The 21,997-nt window shown below is 62.8% G+C and overlaps 1 protein-coding gene across 1 annotated transcript in view; it reads left to right on the top strand.

Moving 5' to 3' along the window:
• The window catches only part of QSOX1 (quiescin sulfhydryl oxidase 1), a 35,016-nt gene extending 14,656 nt beyond the window's left edge, over positions 1 to 20,360 (top strand). The window contains exons 3-12 of the mRNA XM_002715011.6: positions 3,051 to 3,096; positions 3,414 to 3,516; positions 5,530 to 5,620; positions 7,856 to 8,001; positions 9,274 to 9,408; positions 10,516 to 10,645; positions 13,144 to 13,266; positions 13,901 to 14,048; positions 17,099 to 17,278; positions 18,836 to 20,360. Coding sequence (XP_002715057.2) covers positions 3,051 to 3,096; positions 3,414 to 3,516; positions 5,530 to 5,620; positions 7,856 to 8,001; positions 9,274 to 9,408; positions 10,516 to 10,645; positions 13,144 to 13,266; positions 13,901 to 14,048; positions 17,099 to 17,278; positions 18,836 to 19,530 — 1,797 coding nt within the window. The 3' untranslated portion in view covers positions 19,531 to 20,360. The remainder of the gene's footprint in view (positions 1 to 3,050; positions 3,097 to 3,413; positions 3,517 to 5,529; positions 5,621 to 7,855; positions 8,002 to 9,273; positions 9,409 to 10,515; positions 10,646 to 13,143; positions 13,267 to 13,900; positions 14,049 to 17,098; positions 17,279 to 18,835) is intronic.
• Positions 20,361 to 21,997: the final 1,637 nt, after the last annotated feature.

The raw sequence follows: 21,997 nt of genomic DNA on the forward strand, positions 1-21,997 counted from the left end.
CTCCGGGTGGGGAAGGGGCTGGCAGCCGCTTGTACAGTTCAGCCTGAAGTGCCCTGTGTCTGCAGCGTGGGCAGTAGCGGGGCAGTGGAAAGGTAATCTGGGGCTCGGATCCCAGCAGGCCTCAAATGCAGTGAGTTCCGACCTCATTCGGGGGCATTGGAGAGATGGGAGGAGGAGCAAGACAGGACAGAAGCCGCGAGTTAGAATCTCAGGGAGGCTGGCGCCGCGGCTCACTAGGCTAATCCTCCGCCTAGCGGCGCCGTCACACCGAGTTCTAGTCCCGGTCAGGGCGCCAGATTCTGTCCTGGTTGCTCCTCTTCCAGACCAGCTCTCTGCTGTGGCCCGGGAGTGCAGTGGAGGATGGCCCAAGTGCTTGGGCCCTGCACCCCATGGGCGACCAGGAGAAGCACCTGGCTCCTGGCTCCTGCAATCGGATCAGCGTGGTGCGCCGACCGCGGTGGCCATTGGAGGGTGAACCAACGGCAAAAAAGAAAGACCTTTCTCTCTGTCTCTCTCTCTCACTATCCACTCTGCCTGTTAAAAAAAAAGAAAAAAAAAAAAGAATCTCAGGGCACCTGAAGGGAGCACCTCTAGGGGCGGACGCAGCTGTCCAGGTCAGGTGCAAGGCAGGAAGTGGGAAAGGTGAGGGCTGTTGTATCACTAAAGGTCAGAGTCACAGAACCTCCGCCCCCCCTCCCATGAGGGGGCTGTGGGGGCGGGAGGCGGCACAGGTGGAGAAGCGGGCTAGGGAGGGTGAGTCAGTCTCGCATGTGGGGTGGCGGGGCGGTGCGCCCTGACACCTGGGTGGAGGCGGCCGGGATGAACCAGGGTGTGGAGGGTTCTGGGTGCGAATCATCTGAACAAAGCAGGCAGCTGTGGCAAAGGGGCATCCACAGGGTTGTCCTTGGTCCCTTGGTTCACGCACCGGTGGCGACACGCCGCAGCTTGGGCTCCTCCTTGGCGACGGTGCCTTCAAGGATTTTTAGAGCAGAAGAGGGTCACCATCCTAGGTGTGGCTGCAGGAGAGCCTTGGGCGGATGTGGCCAGGACAGTGGGCACGGGAGAAATCGAGGGTGAGGCCAGGATGTAGGCAGGGGTGGCCCAGAGGGCTGCTCGCTGTCAGCCAGGGGAGGGTGGTGACGTGGAGGAGAGCTCCGCACGAGGAAACAGGCCACTAACGGCTGGCCTTGGAGGGGCAGCGGGCAGGAACAGCCTCGGGCAGGCGGACCAGGCAGGGTTCTGGGGACGGGTTCAGCCTGTGGGGCGGGAGCTGGGGCCAGGGTGCTGGGAGCAGATGAGTGGGGCGGGTGGGACGGAAGGGAAGTGGCACAGCTGGAGAGGGGTGAGGCCCGTCTTTGTTCTCCTCCTCCTTCCCTTCTGCCCTTTCTCTTCCGATGGAGAGGCGGGGCGGGGGGGGGGGCTAGAGCCTGTTTGTAGGAAGGGGGAAGTGATGGCGGGGATTGCTGGGTAGGGGAAAGTTCCTGGGAGGCGGGGCTCAGCTGGTGAGGGTTGGAGACGGTAGATGGGCACGGCGGGGAAGTGGGAGTTCCTGTGCCCCCCCACCCCCGCCGTGGGCTCCTGGTGCAACTCCAGGCTCCCGTGGCAGCTCAGCTGGGGTCCAGGGAGGTGCCTTCCGGGGCAGGTAATGCCAGTTTCTTTAAACATGTTTTTAAAATTTGTTTATTTCAAAGACACACACACACACACACACACACGCACACACACACAGCTCTCCCATCCACGAGTTCATTCCCCAGATGCCTACCACAGCCAGCGGCTGGGAATTCAGTCTGGGTCTCCCCTGTGAGTGGCCGGGACCCATCCGCTCGAGCGACCACCTGCTGCCTCCCAGGGCGCACGCTAGCAGGAAGCTGGAGTTAGGAGCAGAGCTGGAACTCAAACCCACACACCCACAGGGGTGCGGGCATCCCCAGAGCGCCCTGACCGCCATGCCACATGTCCAGCCCCTTTTAGATGCTGGCACCAGCTCGGCTGTGGGTGAGCTGGTGGCTGATGGAGAGGCTCCGTGTGAGGTTCCAGTTCTGAAGAGGGCGGTGGCGATGAGGCGGTCAGCATCTTCCGATTGCTGCACACACCGGGTCCTTTGCTAAACCCTCAGAGGCAGGGAGGGAATCCTCCCAGCAGTCTTCACGGCAGGCGTCATCCTCATCTTCAAGAGGAGAACATTAGGGCTCAGAGAGGTTGATGAGCAGCCTCAGGTCACACAGCATGAGTATAGCAGAGCTAGGCGCAGGTCTGCCAGACCTCAGGGCTCACTCTCAGCCACGCACGTGGGAGGAGGCAAATCGCCATGCTGTGGAGGGGAGGCCCCAGGTAGCAAAATAGCCCTGAAGTGCGGGGCCACTCCCAGCCTCAGCCTCTACCCAGCCAGTTCCCCCTGAGCCAGGAGAGCTCAGGCAGCGGCAGCCCAGGCGGAAACACAGAGTGCAAGGCCCTGTCCTCTGGTCCCTCTGTCCTCTCACCCCAAGGAGGTGACAGACTAGGCCTGGGGTGTTGTGTACATGGCCAGAGAGGACAAAAGCGATGGGTCGAATTGGGCCCAGAAGCAGGCTTGCTTCCCCCCACAGCTCAGCCCTGGAGGGGGCGTGGCTGGAGACAACTCCCTTGTGGAGTGCATCTGCTTTGCCAGGCAGGGGGGGAGTTGCTGGGAACGGAGACATGGGAGTTGAAGCCCATTTTTCCAAGACGTGGAAAGAGGCAGGCAGGAAGCTGACGTTTCCCGCGGGATGTGTCCGCAGCAGTGGTCCTTTTTCCCCGTGTATAGCACGTGTCTCTCAGCAGCCACGCACCACACACTGGCGCTTTATAATAAAAGTCCGCGTCCAGTAGTGCCTGGGGGCGGCTGCTGCAGGTTCTGGTGGGGGAAGGGTCCACAGCCGTCAGGAGGCACTGGATGCGAGGACAGTAGGCAGGGGGTCCGGGTCTGGGCCCCTGTTGCCAAGTGTCAGGTGAAGAAGCCGCGCGCTGTTTCGTGGTGGTGACCGCATCCACGTCTCTCCCCTCCACTGACTCCATGTGTCTGCCTGCAGTTCTTCAAGGCGTTTTCCAAGGATGGCTCAGGAACCACGCTGCCAGGTGGGTGTCTGGGCTCTGCTTGTCCTGTTGGACCTGTCTCCCTTTCCCACTCGGGTTTCTGCCGGGTTGGGCAGGGTGGCGGTGGAAAGGAGCCCTGGCGCCAGCAGGGTCCACACGGGTGTGGGTGAGGGCCAGCCTGCCTTATCTCCTCTGAAAAGCTTTGCAGGTGTCAGGGTGAGGGGTGGGGGCGCTGTGTTCCCAGAACAGCCCTCCTGCCCAGAGCGGACACAGCCCCCTAAGGTGACACGGAGGGACTGGCGCGTGGCTGAGCGCTGGGTCGTCTCCCGACACCCCCTGCGCCCGTTTTGCCTTCCCAGTGGCCGGGGCCGACGTGCCGACGCTGCGGGAGAGGCTCATCGACGCCCTGGAGACCCACCGTGACACGTGGCCCACGGCCTGCCCTCCCTTGGAGCCTGCCAGGTATTCTGGGCTGGGGCGGGCTTGGTGCACTATGGGCCAGGGTTCCAGGCCTGGGCTGAGGGGTGGTTGGCACCCCAGGGTGGGGAATGAGTGTCAATTCTTCCTGCTGCCTTTGCGGCAGGGCCCAGGGCCTTGGGAGCGAATGAGGCTGGTGCCAGGCTCCCTCTGGCTACAGGTCCTGGCCCAGGGGCCTTCTGCTCCTGGAGCTGGCTGGTAGGTGCAAGGCCCTGTGCAGCCAGGCGGGAAGGCCAAGCAGGTTCAGGTTCATGTCCCACTTGCTGCAGCCCCCACCTCAGGGGTGTTTGGGGCTACAGCGAGAGTTCACGCCGTCTGACCCAGGAAGGCCACTGATGGTCAGAATGGGCCCGGGGAGGAGAAAAGGAGGATGAGAGGGAAAGGGCAGGACCCTGTCTGGGTTGTTTCCTGAATTGTGCTGGTGGAGGCGGGGCCCTCAGCTCCCTGTGCTGTCCAGCAGCAGGTGCACTGGCCACGTCCTATGTGCCCCAGCCAGGCCAGCTTCCCCATGCCCCTTGCCTGGGAAAATAGGACAGTGAGGTGAATGGTGTTTTGCCCAAGGTCCCCCAGAGAGGGAGACGGATGAAAAACACCAGGTCCTCCACGTCTGGAGGAGAACTCAGGACGCGCTGTTGCCCGGCTCCAGGGACACTTCTGGGAAAAATCAAGTCCATGTCCTGCAGGGACTCCTCAAAGGAGCCCTGCCTAGAACTCAGTGAAGGTCTCAGGAGCTGAGAAGCCCCCCCACCCCAGGCAGGTGTGGGAAAGTGATCTGAGGGGCTGCCACCTGTACACTCAGGCCCCCGCCCGCCCCCACCCCACCCAGCACCTCCAAGTGCGCTGTCACTTGCCTGGGCTCCAGCATCCGCCCGTGTTGCACCTGTTCGGAGGTGGCTGCTGCCGTGTCACCAGGTCCTGCAGAGGGAAGCGGGGTCCCAGGCTGAGGGAGAAAGGAGGTACAGTCTCCCTTCTGCCGCGCACTCTCCTGCTGGCCCCTGAAGCGTGTGTGACGGTGGGCTGGCTGTAGCCAAGGAAGGAAGCAAATCGCTTCCACGTTATTTTCTGTTGGAACTTTGAGGTTTATTTATTTATTTGTTTATCTGAAAGTCAGAATTATAGAGAGAGAGGGAGAGACAGAGAAAGAGGTCTTCCATCCGCTGGTTCACTCCCCAAATGGCCACAATGGCTGCGGCTGGAGCTGGCTGAAGCCAGGAGCCAGGAGTTTCATCCGGGGCTCCCACGTGAGTGCAAGGGAGGGTCCAAGGACTTGGGCCATCTTCCACTGATTTCCCAGCATGAGCAGGGCACTGGATGGGAAGAGGAGCAGCCAGGACTCGAACCAGTGCCCCTATGGGATGCCGCCACTGCTGACAGCAGCTTAACCCGCTACGCCAGAGCACCGGCCCCAGAAAATTTTTAAAACAATATATAGGTTAATTAGAGATTAATCCTCTGATTTGCTGAGACATTAAAACTTGCCTTTCTATTTATTTGCACCTGGGCCTCGGGGGTCCCTAAAGCGAGGCTGGCTGAGCTCCCAGATGGCCGGTCCCGGGCCTCCTGGTTCCTCCTGGTTCCTCGGCGCCTTTCCCAGGCCTGAGCGGGAGAGGCAGGCCTCCAGCTGGCGCCTCTGCACACTTGAACTCATCTCTGATGAGTTCTAATCACAGTCTCCCAGGGGACCAATAAAGACCACATGTGCTAAGCCCGGGCCTTGCCCAGAAGGGGGAGACACCCGGTCTCCAAGCGTCCCTCTCCGGCCCCGCCTCCTGCTCACTCCGGACTCCTTTAAAAGAGACAGGAAAAAAATACCTAAAACACAACACAGACAGCGGGTCAGCTGAGGAACAGGGTGAGGTACCGGCAGCGTCCTTGGAGACCAAAGGTTGCTGTGCCCCTACCTGGTGCTGGTGGAGGGAGCCACGGGAGCCCGGAGGCTGTGCCCACTCTGTCGCGTTGCTGGCTGGGGAGAGTGACCGCCAGGATTGTGTCTTGCAGGATGAAGGAGATCGATGGCTTTTTTGCAAGAAGCGACAAGGAATATCTGGCCCTGATCTTCGAGAAGGAAGGCTCCTACCTGGGTCGAGAGGTGAGCTGGATGGCTCTGGGTGAGCTGTGTCCAGAAGGCTTTCCTGCTAATGTCACGGCTCCGCCTCGGCCACTTCTTACTGGCACTGGCCTGACCCCTGCTGGGAGAAGCGGGGAAGTGTAGAGACTGGATGTTTCCATTGAAGACCTTCAGGGTAGTCCCTTTCCTGGGAAGCCACACCCCACACCCGCTGTTGGTGGAGCGTGCACTGCGCTGTCCATACACATTGTTGCTAATCACCACTCAGGAAGATGGTCCCGTAACAACACCGCACCTCTAGTAACTTGTTAACACAGGGCTTTGAACCCAGTCTGGCTGGCTTCCAAGCCCGTGTTGTCGCCTTCCCGTCCCACCCCACAGAACGGGATTAGCTATTTGGAGAGGAAGGGGGCATCAGAGCTGACCCAGCCCCTCATGAGGAAGTCGGGGTCCCTGGCCGGGTGAGGCACCTGTGGGGTCTGTCCTCCATCAAGCTGCTCAACTTTGTTGAGCCTCATTTCCCTGTCTGTAAAGTAGAAACAGTAACCTTTCTTCACAGTACTAAGCAGGTAGCAGGTGCTTTAAAAGGACCCGGCCCCTTGCCTGAGGCACAGGGCTCTGCAGAGGTGGGACACCCCAAGGTGGTGGTGCAGGGCGAAGACACAGGTGTGGGGCTGCAGTGGAGCCCCAAGGGTGGCCCTGAGAGGTTTTCCTGCTGAAAAACCTCATTCAGCACAGCCCATGGTGCCCGGGCAGGAGGCTCTGCTACAGGAATGGATGTGGACTGGACAAGGGTGTGGGCCCCAGGGGACCAGGGCCAGGGCCCAGTGTCGATGCATCATGCTTAGCAGGGTCAGTATGAGAGGCAGGACAGCAGAGTGGCCAAGAGCCCAGGCTCTGCAGTCTGACCCGCCTGTGGCACACGCCAGCCTTGGGTCCAGGAGACAGAATTTTACTTCTGAGCCTCAGGTTCTTCAACTATAAAATAAGAGCTTTTTTTTTTTTAAAAAAAAAAAGATTTATTTATTTGAAAGGCAGAGTGACACACATACAGAGAAAGACTGACCTCTTCCATCCACTGGCTCGTCCCCCAAGTGCCTGGAACAGCCAGGGCTAAGCCCAGGAACTCCATCCAGGTCTCCCATGTGAGTGGCAAGAGTCCAAGGACTTGGGCCGTCGGCCGCTGCCTCCCAGGTGCATTTGCAGGAGACTGGATCCGAAACGTGGAGCAGCCAGGACTTGAACCTGGCACTGTAATGTGGAACATGGGTGGCCCAAGTGGCAGCTTTAGCCACCGCACCACCCTACTACATGCTAAGCCTTGGTACAAGCATTTTTTATAGAATTAACCTATTCTGTTCTTGCAACGGCCCTCTGTGGCTGGCATTAATTGGGCAAGTATGGAGACTGAGTCGTGGAGAGGCGTGGCCCCATGGAGCCAGGATACAGATGCAGGTGGCACACGACTCGGCCCGTCCTAGTGTGAGGGGTCCGTGAGATCATCTGCATACAGGATGTGACACGGAATTTCTCTTCTTTCTAAAGATAGGATCAGCACGTGTGATAAGTATATTTTTTTCTGATTAGCCATATATACAGAGACGTGAACCCACAGTTTTAGCTCTTCCAGACTGCTTGCATAGGAAAGAGAATTGCATCCGGTTGGGCCTGGTGAGGCCAGGCGCACGGTCTCCCAGCTCCGAGGCCCTGACTGGGGCAGTGTTTGGCACTGATTGCCCAGATGTGGCTGGTGCTGTGAGTCCCTCATCCATCCATCGGTCTCCTCTGTGAAAGGCTTAGACTTGGGGCTGGCGGGTAGAGTTGTGGTGTAGTGGGTAGAGCTGCCTCCTGGGACGCCACCATCCCATATGGGCACCGGTTCAGGACCCGGCTGCTCCACTTCCTATCCAGCTCCCTGCTAATACACCCAGGAAAGCAATGGAAGATGGCCCAAGTGCTTGGGCCTCTGCACCCAGGGATCTGGACAAAACTTCGCTTCGTCCTGGCCCAGCTTCGGGCTTGAGGCCATTTGAAGAGTTAACCAGCAGATGGAAGGTCTCGGTCTCTGTCTCTCTCTCTCTCTCTAATTCTTTCAAATAAGTAAATAAATCCTTTAAAAAAAAAAAAAAAAAACAGTAAGAAAGGCTTAGAGCTGGGATGAGTACAGCTGCCACCCTGGTGCCTGCCCAGGGCGCTGAGTTGGGGCTCCGCTCCGGCACCCTCACCCAGTGGTGTGACAGTCTCCTGTCTTCCCAGGTGACCCTGGACCTGTCCCAGCACCAAGGCATGGCGGTGCGCCGGGTCCTGAACACCGAGAGTGACGTGGTGAGCAGGTTCGGTGTCACCGACTTCCCGTCTTGCTACCTGCTGTCTCGGAACGGCTCTGTCTCCCGCGTGCCTGTGTGAGTGCCTCCTCCCCCTGCCCACCCTGGGAGACATGCCCCTTCTCCGGGGAGGGTCTTCTGAGGACTGGCACTGCCCCCCCTCCGCGGGCAGGTTGCGGGCCTGGCAAGGGCTCAGCTCCGCCTGACTCTGCCTCCCTTTGGCTTCCTAATTGCAGAAAAGTTCATTAGGAGCCAGACAATAGGCTGTTCCAGCATGCCCAGAGAAGACAATCAGGCCGGCTCAGCCCTCTGTCAGGCTCCCGCTGCCGAATGGCCCGTTAAATGGCGCCAGATGGTGCCTGGGTGCCCTCCCTGGGCACATGATTGATGTCTCAGGAGCCGGGGAGCCAGGGAGAGCCAGGCTTGCCCGAGTGCCCAGGGAGCGCTCCTCGGGGCCCGGCCCCAGGCAGGTCCCTCCGAGAGGCCAGGGGGCGGCGCTGGCCACCGGGGCACAGGGCGGGGCTGGGGCGGGGTGGGGGGGAGAGGCATTGTCCCCTCCTCGCAGGGAGCTGGTGGAGGGGAAAATTGGTTGTGACGATGCCGCTCCCCAGCCATCTGCTGTCAGCAAACACTGGGCCAGGACAGCGGAATGGAAAGCAGTGCTCGCCGATGCCAGCTCCCCTGGGCCAGCCTGTCACCGTCACTGCCACTGCCACTGCCACCACCGCTGCTGGGCGCACGCCCCTCCCGCCTGGTGGCTCTGAGCCTGTGTGTGGCAGGCAGTTTGTGCCCGGAAGCGTTTCTGGCCATCCGGGGCCCCTCTCCACTGGCAGAGAGAGCGAGAGCAGGCGGGCGCCAGCAGGGTTGCTAGTTACGCTGTGTTGTTAAAAGTCACAAACCCGACTCCTATGGCTTGGGGGAGGGGGCAGGCGTCCCCTCACCTCCTGGTACCTGCAGTGAGCAGGCGGCTTCCCACCCCCCACCCCACCCCCACACACCCGCACCCACACTCCCGGCCCTGCCACCATCTGGGCACGTGCAGGGCTGACCTTGTCCCCACGGGGGCCGCCTGCCCTTGCAGCTGCTGTGTACCCAGCACCTGGCACCAGAGGACCCAGACTGAGACGTTCCTGGGCCCAGCTTTTCCCAGTGGAAGTTCAGCGTGGGGCTGGAGGCCAAGGGGTCTTCCATGGCTCATGCAGCCCCGGGGGGCCTTGATGTCGATGTCGCAGGGGAGACGGAGCAGGCAGTGTCAGGGGAGCCGCCTTGCTCCCTCTGCTGCCGTGGGCGCCCCGGAGCCCCGTTCCTGCGGCCTCACCGCCTCCCCTCCGCGGCTCTCCTCTCTCCCAGGCTCAAGGAGACCCGGGCGTTCTACACGGCCTACCTGCAGAGACTGTCTGGGCTCACCAGGGAGGCCTCGCGCTCCACGGTGGCGCCGACCACGGCTCACAGGATAGCGCCCACGGTGTGGAAATCTGCAGATCGGTAAGGGCGCGCCTGGGTCCCTCCTCCCTCCCCCAGCACGGATGGCGCTAGACACTGAACCCAGAAATGACACAGGCAGCACCTGCTATCGGGGGGCCTACAGCTTCCGGGAAGACAGCTGGCTCACGGGAACACTGTGCGTGGCCCGTACCCCCTTCTCCCCGAGGCTCCTCGGCCCTGCCCTGTGGCAGATCCCCTGCCTGGCTGGTGGGGAGCGAGCCTCTCGCCGGGGTCCCAGCACCCAGCCGCCTGCCTGCCGAGCCTGGGCCCGGGTGCCCAGTGCAGGGTCGGGGAGCGGCCTCCAGGGGGCGCTGCGTGAGCGCATCAGGGGAAGGAGGCCCTTTGTGTCCCGGCAGCAGGGTGGCACGCGCGTGCCCGTGGAGCGCGTTCTCAGTAAATCAAGGGGCGAGCAGAGCGCCTGCGGGGCGGGGGTGGGGGGCGTGGGGGGGCTCGCTAGGATCCTCGTCCAGCTCCTTCCAGCTGCCCTGGGAAGCCGACGCTCGGAGTGGCCTTACGAGCCACCAAGCTCTGTGCTGGGCACCTCTGTGTGCCCTGTGGCCACTTCCAGAGGCCCCACAGGGGGTGGAGTGGTCAGCTGTGGCCCGGGGAGGGGCAGGGGCGCGGGACTTTGCTCTGAGTCCGGCAGCAGAGAGCACGTTGGCCCTGACAGACAGACACACCCCACTTCCCCTCCCGTCGCACCCCCAGTTCCCAGCTAATCCCTCGCTCTGGCTTTTGGGGCACCGTGGTGCACCCGCAACCCTCCCCCAAGGAGTGGTGGGAGGGGCTGGCCCAGGGCAGGATGCAGAGCCGGGGTGCATGGACCTGAGCCTCGCGGCTACTGTCTTCACCAGGAGCGGCCAGGGGTTTCCTTTTGTGTTTTATTTAGTCCTCTCAGCAGCCTGCCTGTGGGCAGTGTAGTATTAATCCTTGTATAGATGACGAATCAGGGGCTCAGAGAGGCTGAGTCATTTACCCAGGGTCACACAGCAAATCCCTGGCAGAGCTAAGTGCTGGCTGGTGGGACCCCTCTTCTCCCCCTGTAGCCCCCAGCCCCCACCCACGGCTAACGCCCCCCTTTCTCGCCGTCTTCCTCGGGTTCCTCAGCTCCAAGGTCTACATGGCTGACCTGGAATCCGCACTGCACTACATCCTGCGGGTAGAAGTGGGCAGGTTCTCGCTCTTGGAGGGGCAGCGCCTGGTGGCCTTGAAAAAGTTCGTGGCAGTGTTGGCAAAGGTGAGCGCGGTCGTGTGTGTGCACCTGCAGGCGGGCGCCAGGCCAGACCCTCCTCCCCAGAGCTCCCGGCCATCCCAGTCCACCCGAGGCTGCTGCCCGCCAGGCTCAGCCAGCCCCGGGCGGGGGTGGGTGGGACAGAGTCAGATACCCAGCGCTGGAAGTCCCAGCTGAGCCAGTGGCTGTCCTACCTGCCTGCTGGGACCCGCCCCCTGACTGAGCCCGAGGGTGGCCCCTCCCTCCTGAGGCCGCCTCTCGCCCTCTCTGCAGCCCCACTGCAGGGCCCGGGGAGCTGTAGCGATTTGCAGTAGGTAGCCAGGGTCCAGGGTGGCAGCGCCTGCGCTCCTTGTCTGCCTCACCCCACCTCTGACGGGGACCTGGGGCTGCCGCTGCCTCCTCCATCCGGTTCCAGATCCCGTGCCCGTGCTGCCCTACTTCTAACTCCTGCCCGGGCTGCGTGCTGCTGAGTCAGATGTGGCTCCAGTCCCCTTCCTGGACAAGTGCTGACTCAGCCACCCTCCGCCCTGCACCCCCGCTCTGCAGTCGCCCAGCTGCCCCGGGCGGGCGTGATTTGTGACTCTCCCAGCAACTTCCTACAGCCGCTCCCTCTTCCCTGCTGCCCCCCCCCACCCCGGCCCACTTGACGGATTGGAGGCCCGTGTGGTTACACAGAGGGGGCCCTGTGAGAGGCCGTACAGCCTAGGGTCTGTCCACTAGGGACCCCCCCCCCATTCCAGGATCAGAGCCCTTCCCGGGCCTGGGCAAGCAGCTGCAGCCACAAAGGCGGGGAGTCTAGAGCGCACCCTGGTGCTGGCCCTGGGGACGGTCCCGGGAAGGCGCCCATGCACCCCCGGAGATGGGGAGCGCCCTGCCAGCCCCAGCACAGTCCCTCATCCCAGGGACAGGGTTGTGTGGGTGCCCCTCGTGGCTTTCACTTGTAATCAACGCTGGCTTTTGCCTTGGCCCTGGGCAGAGCTGCGTTCAGCAAGCGTGAGGGGAAAGGGTGAGATCCAGAAAACACGTGGGCTGGGTGCACGCTCCCGGTGGTCCCTGCTGAGCCTGCACCCTCAGCAGGTGCTCGAAGTGAGTTTGGGGTGAAGGTGTCCACCCTGCCAGGAGCCGAGGCCCTCAGGGAGGCCAGGGACACCCCACAATGGGAGCAGAGGGACCCTGGCCCTCCCTGTGGGTAGCTTCTTGCCCCAGAATCGTCGCCGCAGCAGCCCCGTCCCTTGAGCTGTGACAGGCTGGCCCTGCCCAGTGCTCTCTGCACCTAGGCCTGGTTTTGCCTCCCCACCTCCATGGCGCGGGCCCTGGCGCCGTCTCCATTCCATTGATGAGAAAATGAAGGCCCAGAGCATAACACATCGGGCCCAGTGTCCTCGGGCCAGCGCCTGGGCGGCCCAGCTGGGGTTCACACCCACGTCCCGTCTGCCCCGTGAGCGTCAGAGCTGAGAGGGAGCGCTCACCCTGCCTCCAGCCGGGGCTGCCACCGTCAGCTCTCGGGCACCCAGCCCTGCCGCAGCCTGCACGCCCTGGTATGAGTGCCTGGCAGGCGCTGGCCACTGGGGGGCGTGTGGTCACCAGGCTTTTCCAGCACGGCTCTGTTGGTCTTGCCCCTTCCCAGGCAGGCCCGGAAGCAGGGCTGCCTTCCACAGAAGGCGAGCTGGCATGGTGTGGACAGCCACAGCCCGGCCCGGGCGGGGGGCCCCCTGAATTTGGTGGGGCTCCTTAAGGGCCTGTCGGAGCCCTTAGTCTGCCCACAGGTGTGCTTTCCCCAGAACCCTGGTCTCGCTCGGTTTCCTTTGCTTCTTTCCTCTGTGGGCTTCTCAGGGTCTGGTCCCCTCCCCTGCCTCCTGGTGGGCTTATCTGACCTGCTGTCTCTCGCCTGCCCGCCCCCCCCCCCCCGCCTCCGGTGTGTATGTATGTGTGTGTGTGTGCATGAGTGTGCACGCACGCCCACACACCTATTTATCCCCTCCCAGGAGCCCCTGTGGTTTTTAAGTGCGGATACTAATCAGATTTGAGTCGACTTATTGTCAGGGTAGCTTTTCATTCTCCCCAGAGGCTCCTGGGAGTTAGCATCAAGATTTGGATCTTGCCTGTAAGGCCCTTGGACAGGCTTACCCACCCCACCCCCCAGCAGCCCGTGAAATACAAAGCAGAGGTCTTTGGCCGGCCTGGCCCAGCTGGTGGGTCAGCAGAGGGCCCGTGTCCCAGGGCTCCCGGCAGCCGGGGGAGCGGGACAAGTGTCCAGCCTCCTCCCAGGGCTGGCCCTGAGCGTGGGGGTGGGGAGGCCTGCAGGGTCGCCCCTCCCCCCCCACCTCACTGGGTACCCCATTAGCACGGGCAATGAGGAACCCACACTTGTGCCTTAGGCAGAATGTTTTCCTGATGGCTTGGGGAACATTCCAGAAAGCCCACGTTGGCCTGCTTGTGCACGGGACTCTGGGACTCTGGGGAATTGCTTTTCCCTCTCAACTCGTGCTTGTCGCTCCCTGCAGTACTTCCCCGGCCGGCCCTTGGTGCAGAACTTCCTGTACTCCGTAAACGACTGGCTCAAGAGACAGCAGAAAAAGAAAATCCCCTACAGTTTTTTAAAAACTGCCCTGGACAGCAGGAAGGAGGTGAGTGTGCGAGGCCATGAAAATTTCCCCTTCCTTGACTGTTATGGGAAGCAAGGGGTTAATCTCTGACCCCCCCCTCTAATTTGCATTTGGATCCTCCCTTTAATGATGGATGCACCTACTGAGTTGTCTGCACCCATCATTCAGTCTAACAGTAGTGGGAGGTGGCGTTGCCCCTACTTCGCGAGTGAGGTTGTCTGAGCTCATCCAGCCGGGCATGCGGCCGGGCTGGGCTCAGAAGCTGGTGCAGCGCACAGAGTTTTAACCTCTGCACGTGCTGCACTCCCCAGCGTGGTCCTCTCCGGGGTCACCTTTGTGGACCCCTTGCACTGCTGGTTGCAGAAGCGGGTGCCGCAGCCGGTAGACACAGAACCTCACGGGCGTGTGGGATGCAGAAGCCTGAAGGGACTGGGCGGGGGGTGGGGGCGCCCTGTTGCGGCTGGAGTGGGGGGCTGCTTGGTCTGAGTGGCAGGTTTCCAGAGCTGCTGCTCCTTGCTGGGTGGTGCTGATGGAGAGAGGGCCCCTGTGTGTCTCGGGGCTGTGTGTGCTGGCCCGTGCGTCTCCACCGCCACCTCTCCCATGCTCCTGCCCGGCCACAGCCCCACTCAGCCCCGCTCCCCCGTGTGTCCCTCAGGATGCTGTCCTGGCCAAGAAGGTGAACTGGATTGGCTGCCAGGGCAGCGAGCCACATTTCCGGGGCTTCCCCTGCTCCCTGTGGGTCCTCTTCCACTTCCTGACCGTGCAGGCCAGCCGGCGAAGTGCAAACCACCCCCAAGAGGCAGGTGAGTCCGGTCCTGCGGTCCCCAGCCCCGGCCCCTGCCACCAGTCTGTGCTTAGAGGACAGGGCAGACACAGTCGTGGATGCCAGTGAGTCTCTGCAGGGGCAGCCGGCCACACAGGGGCAGCCTGGAACCCGTCGCTGGAGGGGAGGGCTGGGAGGACTCACCCGGGCCTGGGCTGCCTCTTGCTGGGCAGGGGGGGCCCTCACACTCGGAGCCCTCTCCCTGGCTTTCCCCCAGGCTTACAGCTTGCTTTGTTTTCAGTCTTTGTGAAAAAGAAATTGTGATTCCATTTTTTGTACTCTTGAAGGAAAAAATTGTTTCACAGTTAGCTGCTACCCATTGGAGAGTAAGTTTCCAGGGGACGCTGGGGTAGGCGTCTCCCCTCCGCCCTGCTCCCCACAAACTGCACCTGTGCTCTCGGACCTAGGCCGTCACACATCTGCGGTGTCTTTTTTATAAAAAGATTTATTTTAATTGGTTGAAAGGCAGAGTGGCAGAGAGAGAAGAGGTATTGTATCTTCTGGTTCATTCCCCCAAGTGACCACAACAGCAGGGGATAAGCCAGGCTGAAGCCAGGAGCCTGGAGCGCTATCTGGGTCTCCCTCGTGGGTGCAGGGCCCAGGCACTTGGGCCATCTTCCACTGCCTTCTCTGACACATCAGCAGGGAGCTGGATTGGAAGCGGAGCACCCGGGGCCGGGACTGGTGCTCCTGTCTGGGATGCTGGTTTTGCAAGCAGCGGGGTAACAGGTGCATTGCAGCACCGGCCCCACACGCGCTACTTTACTGACTGGAAGGACAGCATCCACCTAGGAAGCGGGTTTATCTGGGGCCCTGGCCCAGCCTGGAGGCCACAGTGGGAAAGAGGCTGTCCCTGCCTGCACTGGACTGTGAAGGGTGAGGCAGGTGCACAGAGCGTGCCCCGAGGTGCCGGGGTGAGACCCATGGGGCGGGGAGTGCGGAGCCCAGAGGGCAGGGGGTTGGGAGGTGAGGGGTGAACAGGGGCTTCCGCTGAGGAAGAGGGGCATCCTGGACAGAGGCACAGCTGTGTGGGGAGCCAGCATCCGTCTGTCTGTCTGCCAGGGTTCCTGGGGCATCTCCATCTCTCCCGGGGCAGGAGAGAGCCCGGGGAGGCTTCTCTGGGGAGGAGCTGGTGCTGAGGTTGTGGGGAGGGAGGAAGAGCCTCCTGGGCTGTCCTGGCACCCACGGCCAAGGGGCTTACACACCCTCTGGAGGCTGGGAGTCCAAGGTCAAGGTGCCTCCGGGGTGCTGGGGCCTCAGAGGCCTCTCCTGGGCCACCGACAGCAGTGTCTTCCCTGTGTCTCCCCTCTGTCTGTCTGCGCCCACAGTTCATTTAGAAGACCACCAGTCACACTGGATTATGGTCCACCCTAACGACCCTGTTCTTTCCAGTCACCTCCTCAAAGGTCCTGTCCCCCAGCACGGCCACACTGAGGTGCTGGGGTTGAACATGGGAACCTTGGGGGCCACAGCTCGGGCTGTAACACAGGCCGCGGGCAGCAGGTGCAGGGAACCGGTGCCTGTGTCTGGGGGAGGGGGCCGCGGGGAGGGGGCTATGGGGATGGGGAGTTCCGCACCTTGCAGCCTTGCTGAGGGAGGGTTTGGGCCTGGGCCTTGGCAGGATACGGAAACCATCAAGGCTTAGAAAGGATGCTGGGTGGAGGGTGGGGCAGCCGGTCTGGAAGCTGGGGTCGGGGGCTGGGCTGGGTGTGTGGGGGAGGAGGAGGCAGAGCTGGTGGGACCTGACGATGCCAGACTGCAGGGAGAGGATGGGCAGGAGGACGGGGTGGGCTCCAGCAGCCTGAACATCCACAGGGGGCCGGTCCCAGGGAGTGGGAGGGTGGGATCCCCACTATCGGCACCCATCAGACGGCCCAGCATTGGTGTGCACGGTTCCCAGGAGAAGCACAGCATCGAGAGATCAACTTCCAGTCGAGATCATATGAGAATGCACAGTGGTAGCAGCCCCAGGACCGGCTGGACTCCCAGGGGGAAGCAGGGAAGAGTGTGAGGACCAAGCCTGGGTCCCCCCACCCTTTCCCGCAGCACCCACAGGCCGCTAGGAGCAGGCATCTGCGAAGGGGCCCCCCTTGCCATTTCGAGAGGGCTCCAGAATGCAGGTGGCAGCCAGTGTGGACGCAGTACAAGATGCAGGGTGTGGGGCGAGAGCTATTGTGGGGAGTGGTGGAGATGGCGGCCCGGTCAGATTGGGCTGGAGAGAGCCTGAGGCAGGCTGCGAGAAAATGGGCCTGGGGTCTGGGTGCGAGGGAGCGGTTCTTCACTGTAATCGCTTCCCCCTCTCGGGAGGATGGCACGTTAAGGGAGAAAGTAGTGATACAGGAAACGGAGGACGTAGTCACAGGAGTGAAGTCCCAGAGGTGAGAAGGCACGCGACCCTGAGCAGGAGGGGAGGTGGGGGCTACCGGTCCAGGTGCGGGGTGGGTGGCAGGTGGGGAGCTAAGAGGCGAGGCATGAGCAGGTGCGGGCACTGGCCCAGCCACAGCCCAGAGGGCTAGCCGCCACAACAGAGGGCGCTGAGGTCCCGGGAGGTGGAGGGGCAAGGCTGCCTTGGGAAGGGCTGGGGCCTGAGGCCCCAGCAGCAGCCCCTGGGGAGCAGGGAGTCCTGTGGCCGTGTTTGGGGGACAGAGGTGTCTTGGGGGAGGGGCCCGATTTCAGTGAGAGCAGGAAGGTGGGGGCCGTGCACAGAGGCACAGAGGCCTTGGCCATGGCCTGCCCAGAGGGCTAGGGACCAGGGACCAGGGACCAGGGAAGGTGGAGGCAGGGTGAGGATGTGCAGGCGAGGCTAGGGCTGGGCGTGGGCACTGTGGCCCCAAACTCCTCCAGCTACAGCACAAAGCATCCTGCTGGAGAGCTGGGGCATTGCTCTGAGTATAAGCGAGGGGGGCCTGGGGTGCAGGAGTCTGGGAGGAGATGAGGTCCCTCTAAAGTGACCCCACCCTGAGGTAGGGAAGTCGCTGACAGCGCCCCCAAGGGGTGGGCCCCTGTACATGAGGTCCTCTCCCCCTGCAGTCAAGGGCCAGGAGGTCCTCCAGGCCATCCGGGGCTACGTCCGCTTCTTCTTTGGCTGCCGAGAGTGCGCGGGCCACTTTGAGCAGATGGCTGCTGCCTCCATGCACAAGGTGGGGAGCCCCAACGACGCCGTCCTCTGGCTTTGGTCCAGCCACAACAGGGTCAACGCCCGCCTCGCAGGTAAGGAAGGGCCGGAGTCCCCTGCGGGGAAGCGGGGGGCACTTGGGGGCCTTGGGCCAGGTGAGCGAGGGGCGCTTAGTGTCTCGATCGCACCCTGTGCTGCTCAGCTTCCCTGTGCTCTGCCAGCCCTGATGCAGCCCAGCGGTGGCATCAGACCCATTTTCTGGATGAGGAAACCAAGGCGTGGACCCCTGAAGACCCTGGTCTTCCCAAACCATCGCCCTTTCTTTCCTCTGCACCAGGACCCCTCTCTCTGGTCTGCTGGGTCCCTCTCCTGCCTCCCCTGCTCCGTTCTCTGGCTGTTGGCCCCTTACACAAACTCACAGGAGGAGAGAGTTGCGGGTTCCCACTTGCTGGGAAGGGTCGAGTGTTCCAGTAGGCAGCTGGGAGAGGCCAGGGCCTGGTTCCTCTGAGGGAGGCCTTGTCTCCCGCATTTCCTCCATTGTCAGCAGTTTCTTTCCGGTTCACAGGGGTGGGATGGGACAGACAGGCAAAAGCATTGAACTCCAGGCCTGTAGGACGAGGAGAGAGCCATCTGTGGACAGGAGGCCAGCCTGTCTATGGGGAGAGGAGTCCACGTGGCCGTGACTGTAGCACTCCCTGGGTGGGAGGCTTGGGGGAGGAGCCCGAGTGAAAGAAGCTGAACGGAGCAGGTGGCAGTGTTGGCGCCTGGGGTCTCCCGGGGCCTCCTGGTGGACTTTGAAAGGAAGACACGTGCCTATCTCCCGCCTGCCCCGCCCCGCCCAGCCACCAAATGCTCCGCTTGACCCTCCAGCCCCGTGACCTCGTGACCTCGGCCGCCCTCAGCTGCAGCTGGAGGACCAGGAGCCTTGGTCTCTCCCCAAGGGCCCCAGAGCAGGCCGTCCCCCACCCTCTGCGGGGAGGGGGCCTGGCCCATCACAGGGGCAATTAGCGCGTGCAGGCTGAGCCTCACGGCCTCCGAATCTACTTGTTGCCCCCGCCCCCAACGCCGCCCTCCTGCTGCGGCTGGCTGCTTCATGGTCCCTGGTTTCTGTCTCCTGGCTGAACCTTTGGGAGAGGGGCTTCCTAGGGGAGTGTTCCCTGGTGGTGCTCTGCTCCACGTACTGACCCCACCTGGGGTCCCAACAGCCTGTAGCCAGACTACTGCCCCATTCTGCCAAGGACCCCCAGGCCTTCCCCTCCCCCACTCCTGGGAGACCCCTGACCCAAAGGCTGAATGTGGGTGAAGGAGGGTGCCATGCATAGTGAAATCTTGTCTTAAAATGATTTTCCCTTTAGCTAGTGAAATTGAGTGTATTTCCACTTCGGAAAATTTTGAAATTTTCAAATCTAAAAAGATATATTCAGACTAACCAAGGACTGCAGGACAGGTCGCTGAGACCCTGGCCCTGGGGTTCAGGTTGGTGGTCACGTCAGCAGAGGGGGACAGTGGCCAACACACCAGGGGCCGAGTGGGCAGGTGCCCCCAGTGCCCGCGGGGGCAGGCCAGCTCTGTGCCTGGTTCTCTTGCAGCCCATTCTGGGGAGGAGGCGGGCTGCAGCCTGCCCCAACCGACCTGTGTGTGCTTCCTCTCAGGCGCCCCCAGCGAGGACCCCCAGTTCCCCAAGGTGCAGTGGCCGCCGCGTGAACTCTGCTCCGCCTGCCACAACGAACTCCAGGGCACGCCGGTGTGGGACGTGGGTGCCACTCTCAACTTCCTCAAGGGCCACTTCTCCCCTGGAAACATCGCCCTGGACCCCCCTCCAGCTGGGCGGGCCCCCCGGAGGGGGCCACAGGCTGTGGCGGCTGCCCCGAAGCTGGTGGTGGGCGCCCTGGAGTTGACGACCGGCAACGCCACTCTGGGCGCCGAGCAGGCCGAGGAGGCGGAGTCCCCCGGGGCCACTGTCCCTGGTGCTGCAGCCCAGGGACCCGAGGCAGGTCACCCCGAGCCAGAGCCGCAGGGGGCTGTGCTGGGGCAGCGACGCCTGAGCAGGAGAGACACGGGGGCTGTGCTGCTGGCCGGCAACCAGCCCCGGGGCCCTTCAGAGCTGAGGCGTGTGGGTCGCGGTGCTGAGCTGCTGGCCGGCATCCTGGAGGAGGAGCCCAGGGCGGGAGCCAGGCGGGCCCCAGGCCAATGGCTGCAGGTCTTGGGCGGCGGCTTCTCCCACCTGGATGCCAGCCTCTGCGTGGGGCTCTACTCCCTGTCCTTTATGGGCCTGCTGGCCGTGTACACCTTCTTCCGGGCCAGGATAAGGGCCCTGAAGGGCCATGCGGGCCACTCTGCAGCCTGAGCCACTGCGCATGCGTGCGAGGGGGCGGGAGCGGCAGCCACCACCTCACCGCTCCCGTCCCGCCAGCCCAGGACGGTGGGGTGTCCGCGAGAACCAGTTACCCCATGGACCCCCCTGGGGCTGCTGGGAAGGAGAGTTCCATGGATCAGGGTCCAGGCTCACCGGCCCCCACGGGCAGTGGTCTGGGGCGGCTCAGCCCCTCGCCTCTCCACCTGCGTCCTGTTTCCCAGCTCATCTGAGGTCCTACCCCATTCCCACCAAAGCTTCAATCTCTCTTGCTTGGTCTTGGGCAACTGAGGCCAGGGTTTCCAAGGTACTGCAGCCAGAGGAGGGTGCCCCCACCCCCGGCCGGGTGGGCTCGAGTCAGACTCCACAGCGCCCTTCTGGACAGGAAGTGGCCTCTGCGGCAGCCCCTCAGACTTCCTGGGGGTCTGGGTCCCTGGGGTCTGCCGCAGGGCGTGTCGGGTGGGGTTTGTGGGGACCTGCCTGGCCGAGTTGGCCTAGGACAGGGAGGAGGCTGGGGTCGACAGTGCCTTGGTTCTGGGAAGCCACAGAGAAAGGTGGTGGCTGCAGATGTGTTTGGCTTGGCCCCCTTGGGCTTCGTCTCCCCCCCTGAGCTGGGTCTTGCCTTTTTACTTTGGTCCCTAAATCGATGCTCACGTTGGATGTGGAGGTTGTGGGGTTGAGGACGGCGTGGGAGCAACTTCCCTCTCGGGGCTCCCCCTCCCGCTGGGGAGGGGAAGGAGAGCAGTGCTGTTCCCACACTTGCTTCCCACTGCACCCCCCACCGCTTGGGAGGGCTGTGGAATAAATTATTTTTGTTAAGGCAAGCTTCAGTGTGTGTTCTTCAGCCTGCGACTCTAGACACCCAATGTCCAGGTGTGAACAGGATGCACGGGGCCCAGCCACACCTGGGTTTCCCCAGGACACAGCTCCTGGCCATGGTGTGTGTGTGGGGGAGGTAGGAGGGTGTATCCTCCCTCACTGTGCACGGAGCTCTGGGTGCCCAGCTCCTGCAGTCTCCACCCCGCACCGGGACTCTGGGACCTCCCCCCCCACCCCCGCCACCCCTCCTGGGCCAGGCCTTGGCTGGCTGCTCAGCAGGGAGGAGACAGCGGATTAGGGAGCCTGCCCCTAATCCTGCCTGCTGGGTTTTACCAGGATCAGAGCAGCTGATAATGAACCTCATTAAGGGGGAGCAGGAGCCCCAATCCGATTTGGGGTTTTCTCTGACATCTTCACTCTACTCAGATGGCCTCAGCACTGGTGGGGGGGTGGGGGAAGCAGGTGGGATGCCCAGGACACTCCCTCTGCCGGCAGCTGGGGTGGGGGGTTGGGGGCAGGGCTCTCCCACCCTGTCCCCTGCCCATGTCACTCACTTGACCTCTTTAGCTGCTGAGCTCCTGGGTGGATTCCCTCCCAGAGCGCTGCTCCCAGCCACCCGCCTGTTCCCTCCCTGGTCCTAGGCTGCCTCCGCTCTCCTGCTGCCCTGTCAGGCACTGGCTGGGTCTGGGAAACTGACAGGTAGGATCCCACGGCCAGTGTTCAGGTGTGCCCTCTGGGCCAAGACCACTGATCACCTCCCCCCCCCCCCCACTACCTGGTTGCCCACACAATGTCAAGTGCAGAGGACTTTAATGTGAGAGGCACAGAGAGAGCACTCCCCATCTGCTGGTTCACTCTGCAAAGGCCCGAGCACAGTCCGCAAGCCAGGAGCCAGGAATGCCACGCGGGTCTCAGGTGAGGGACCCCAGTCCCTGAGCCTCCACCTGCTGCCTCCCCAGCGCGCTCCATTAGCAGGAAGCTGAGCTGGGACTTGAACCCAGACTCTCCACCATGGGGTGCAGGGGTTCCTAAAGGCGGCGCAACCACCGCGCCCAGCGCCTGTCCCGAGACCCTGTTTTTGAAAGCCGGTGGCGGGTGTTCCCCCATTAAGGCTGTGCTGGAGCAGCGGCGGGCGGGCGGCCGGGCCCCCGCAATGCCTGGGCCTGGGGCGGCCCTCACAGAGCTGGCGGTGTCCTGATTGCCCTGGTCCAGGGACCCGTCCGCACAGCTGCCTGTCCCGGCCCCGCTGATTGATAGGCGGGGCTGCAGCCTTTCACCTTGATTTCCCCAGGGCTCTGTGCGTCCTCAGCGTCGATAAACCAGCGTCACCCACCAGCTGGTCCCCTCCCCCGGCCGCTCTGCCAGGCTGGGAGCCCGCCTGCTGCTCGCTACGGCCTTTCTGGATTGTCTCTCTGCGCCTTGAGGTGCTCCCGTGGCGGAAAAGGGTCCCCAGGGGCGCCTGCCTAGCCTGGCAAAGGCCCCTTGTTCTGGGGCCTGGCTTGCCACCTACTGTGGGTGCAGGGACGATGTCCCCAGGGACACCTCCGCGCTGGGCTCAGAGAGAGGAGCAGGTGTTGGCCGGCAGGAACAGGTAGCACCGGCAGCGGGAGGAAGCACACCCGAGGCTGACAAAGACGGACAC

Source organism: Oryctolagus cuniculus, chromosome 7 (assembly GCF_051225735.1).
Source record: "Oryctolagus cuniculus isolate XC-2025 breed Fujian yellow rabbit chromosome 7, ASM5122573v1, whole genome shotgun sequence".
In the NCBI taxonomy this organism is placed as follows: Eukaryota; Metazoa; Chordata; class Mammalia; order Lagomorpha; family Leporidae; genus Oryctolagus; species Oryctolagus cuniculus.